The sequence below is a fragment of the Monopterus albus genome, unplaced genomic scaffold (genome assembly GCF_001952655.1).
Source record: "Monopterus albus unplaced genomic scaffold, M_albus_1.0 scaffold497.1, whole genome shotgun sequence".
Taxonomy (NCBI): Eukaryota; Metazoa; Chordata; class Actinopteri; order Synbranchiformes; family Synbranchidae; genus Monopterus; species Monopterus albus.
Genome location: NW_018128377.1, coordinates 74,987 through 77,643, shown reverse-complemented (window position 1 = coordinate 77,643; position 2,657 = coordinate 74,987). Strand labels below are relative to the sequence as shown.

The 2,657-nt window shown below is 46.7% G+C and overlaps 1 protein-coding gene across 1 annotated transcript in view; it reads right to left on the bottom strand.

Annotated features, from left to right (window-relative positions):
• LOC109952788 (adhesion G protein-coupled receptor F5-like) overlaps window positions 1–1,311 on the bottom strand; it is a 21,692-nt gene extending 20,381 nt beyond the window's left edge. The window contains exon 1 of the mRNA XM_020588037.1: window positions 1,284–1,311. Coding sequence (XP_020443693.1) covers window positions 1,284–1,311 — 28 coding nt within the window. The remainder of the gene's footprint in view (window positions 1–1,283) is intronic.
• Between the last annotated feature and the right edge of the window lie 1,346 nt (window positions 1,312–2,657).

The following is a 2,657-nucleotide window of genomic DNA, read 5'->3' as shown; positions in this document are numbered from 1 at the left end:
CCACAGGAGGACGTCCCCACGTCACTCGTTTGGGCTAAGCCCGGCCGGGCCCCGTGGGGGGAGGCCCGGCCACCAGGCGCTTGCATTCGAGCCCCATCCCCAGGCCTGGCTCCAGGGTGGGGCCCCGGCTGCGCCATGCCGGGCGACGTCACGGGACTTGATCTTTGTCTGATCATAAGGGGCTTTTGAACCGCTTAGTCTGACCCGTCACACAGGACCTGTTTGCCTTGGGAGACCCTACCAGGGACATATAGCCCCCGACAACATAGCTCCTAGGATCACTTGGGTACTCAAACCCCTCCACCAAAATAAGGTGGCGGTTCAAGGAGGGGCTATATCATCATATGTATTAAAATTAGGTGACCTATAGTAGCTGTAAAGGTCACCTAATTAGTAACAACAGCTATCATTAGACCCAGGACACGCTGGAGGGACTATGTCTCTCGGCTGGCCTGGGAACGCCTAGGCATTCCCCCAGAGGAGCTGGAGGAAGTGTCTGGAGAGAGGGAAGTCTGGGCATCTTTGCTTAGACTGCTGCCCCCGCGACCCGGTCCCAGATAAGTGGAGGAAAATGGATGGATGGATGGGCTATCATTACTTATTAAAGAGGATAGGTGGATGTGCTTTAAAACCAGAGATGGCTATACATTTTCTGTCAGTGTTGTTATTAAGTAAGATATTTATTCCAAACCAATACAATCTCATGATTCTTCCGTTGGTTTCCATTCCCATGCTTTTATTTTGACTTTATTTCCTGTTTCAGTTTCACCTTAGTTTCGAACTTTTTACTTTAATCACTGGTTATTGTTTACACCTATTTTGACTCAGTTATAGGCAGCTTTCCCCCACCGGGAAGCTGCCAGATCGTGCTACATCCATGTTTGGACTTTCCAGTGTTTTGTGTCATGTGTTCTGTTATTTGTAACCTTCAATTCAGTAAAAGGACCGTTTTCTGTTTCACCTCAACTGGAATTGGAATTGAGTTCACCCCACGATATTGTCAGTAGCTTTACGCACCAATTCCTGACATACAATGCGGTAATGGTTTGGAAGAATGGGTTTCCTCCCTTCAACAAAGGACCACCGAAGCTGTTCTGGAGATACTTTACTAAACGGTTTGTTGTTCATTTTATGTTTATTTTTTTCTTTAAATTTAGACCCATTTGTGTATTCACTTCATCATTGTGGGTTACTTAATATAGACTGATAAGCAAAAATGGCCATTTTATGTATTTAGAATTTAATCTGCCACACAACAATATACTTATACTTCCGACATATACTTCCGGAGCCGACAACAATGGTGGCCATGGTTACTCGCGCTCTCTTGTGTTTTGTTGTTTTTCTTTGTTTTCTTGGTCTTGTGCAACTCATCCCGGATTACTTTTACCAGAGAAGAACTGTTAAATATCAGACAACTCACACCAAACTACCTTCCTCCGATTTTTGTGAATGAAGAATGCTGTATGGACATTCTGATCTGAGGCGCAGCAGCAATATACGGGACCTGGAAAAAATGCCGCCAACGTGGAACCTTGGTGCGGTTACGACAGAGGGTAACACGGACCTCACTCCCATCTATTCACCTGGCTAATCTCTGCTCCCTGGTTAACAAAATGGGTGAAATTCTTCTCGCCAACAGGACTAACTCTGACTTTGCACGCTCTACTGCTTTGTGCTTTATGGAGACCTGGCTCAGCGACTCCATCACCAGTACTGGGCTTCCAGGTGTACAGAGAGGTTCATGTAAAGGAGCTGTCCAGGAAAAGGAGGTGGAATCTGCTTCTACATAAGTAAAGGTTGGTGCATAGATGCTACAGAGGACATGCACTGCAGACCTAGAGTCTCTTGTTATCAATTGCAAACCCTTTTACTCTCCCCGTGAATTCAACAGGTTCATGCTAATAGGAGTGTACATAACACTGGCTCCTGGCAGAACTGATACCTAGCGTCCTAGCGTGGTGCTAGAACATCCCGACTCCCCACTCATTGTTCTAGGGGACTTTAACAGAGCAAATCTCACCCACAAACTGCCCAAATACAGACAGCACATCACCTGTCCCACCAGGGACAAAGTCACACTGGACCACTGCTACACAACAATAAAAGACGCTCTGTCCCCCACGCAGCCCTCAGACTCTCTGATCACTGTCTGGTCCATCTTATTCCAACCTACAGACAGAAAATTAAAGCTGCGAAGCCTGTAGTCAAAACAGTGAAGAGCCGGACTGAGGAGGCTGAATCAGAGCTACAGGCCTGCTTTGACTGCACAGACTGGAGTGTATTTGAGACTGCAGCTACAGACCTGGATGAACTCACTGTGACACTGTGACATCTTATATCAGCTTCTGTGAGGATGTGTGTGTGCCCAAAAAGACCTTCTGCACATACAACAAGAACAAGCCTTGGTTTACAGCAAGACTCAAGCAGCTTCATCGTGCCAAAGAAGAGGCAAGGAACACAATGACAAGGGAGATCAGAGCAGCAAAGAGGAGCTACTCTGAAAAGCTGAAAGCTCAGGTTTTAGCTTACAACCCCTCGTCTGTGTGGGGGAGCCTGAAAACCATCACTGGCTATAGAAAACCATCCTCCCCGCTGTGGAGGACCGTCAACTAGCTGACCTTACTCCTTCCTATTTTTATAGTCTTCTATGATTG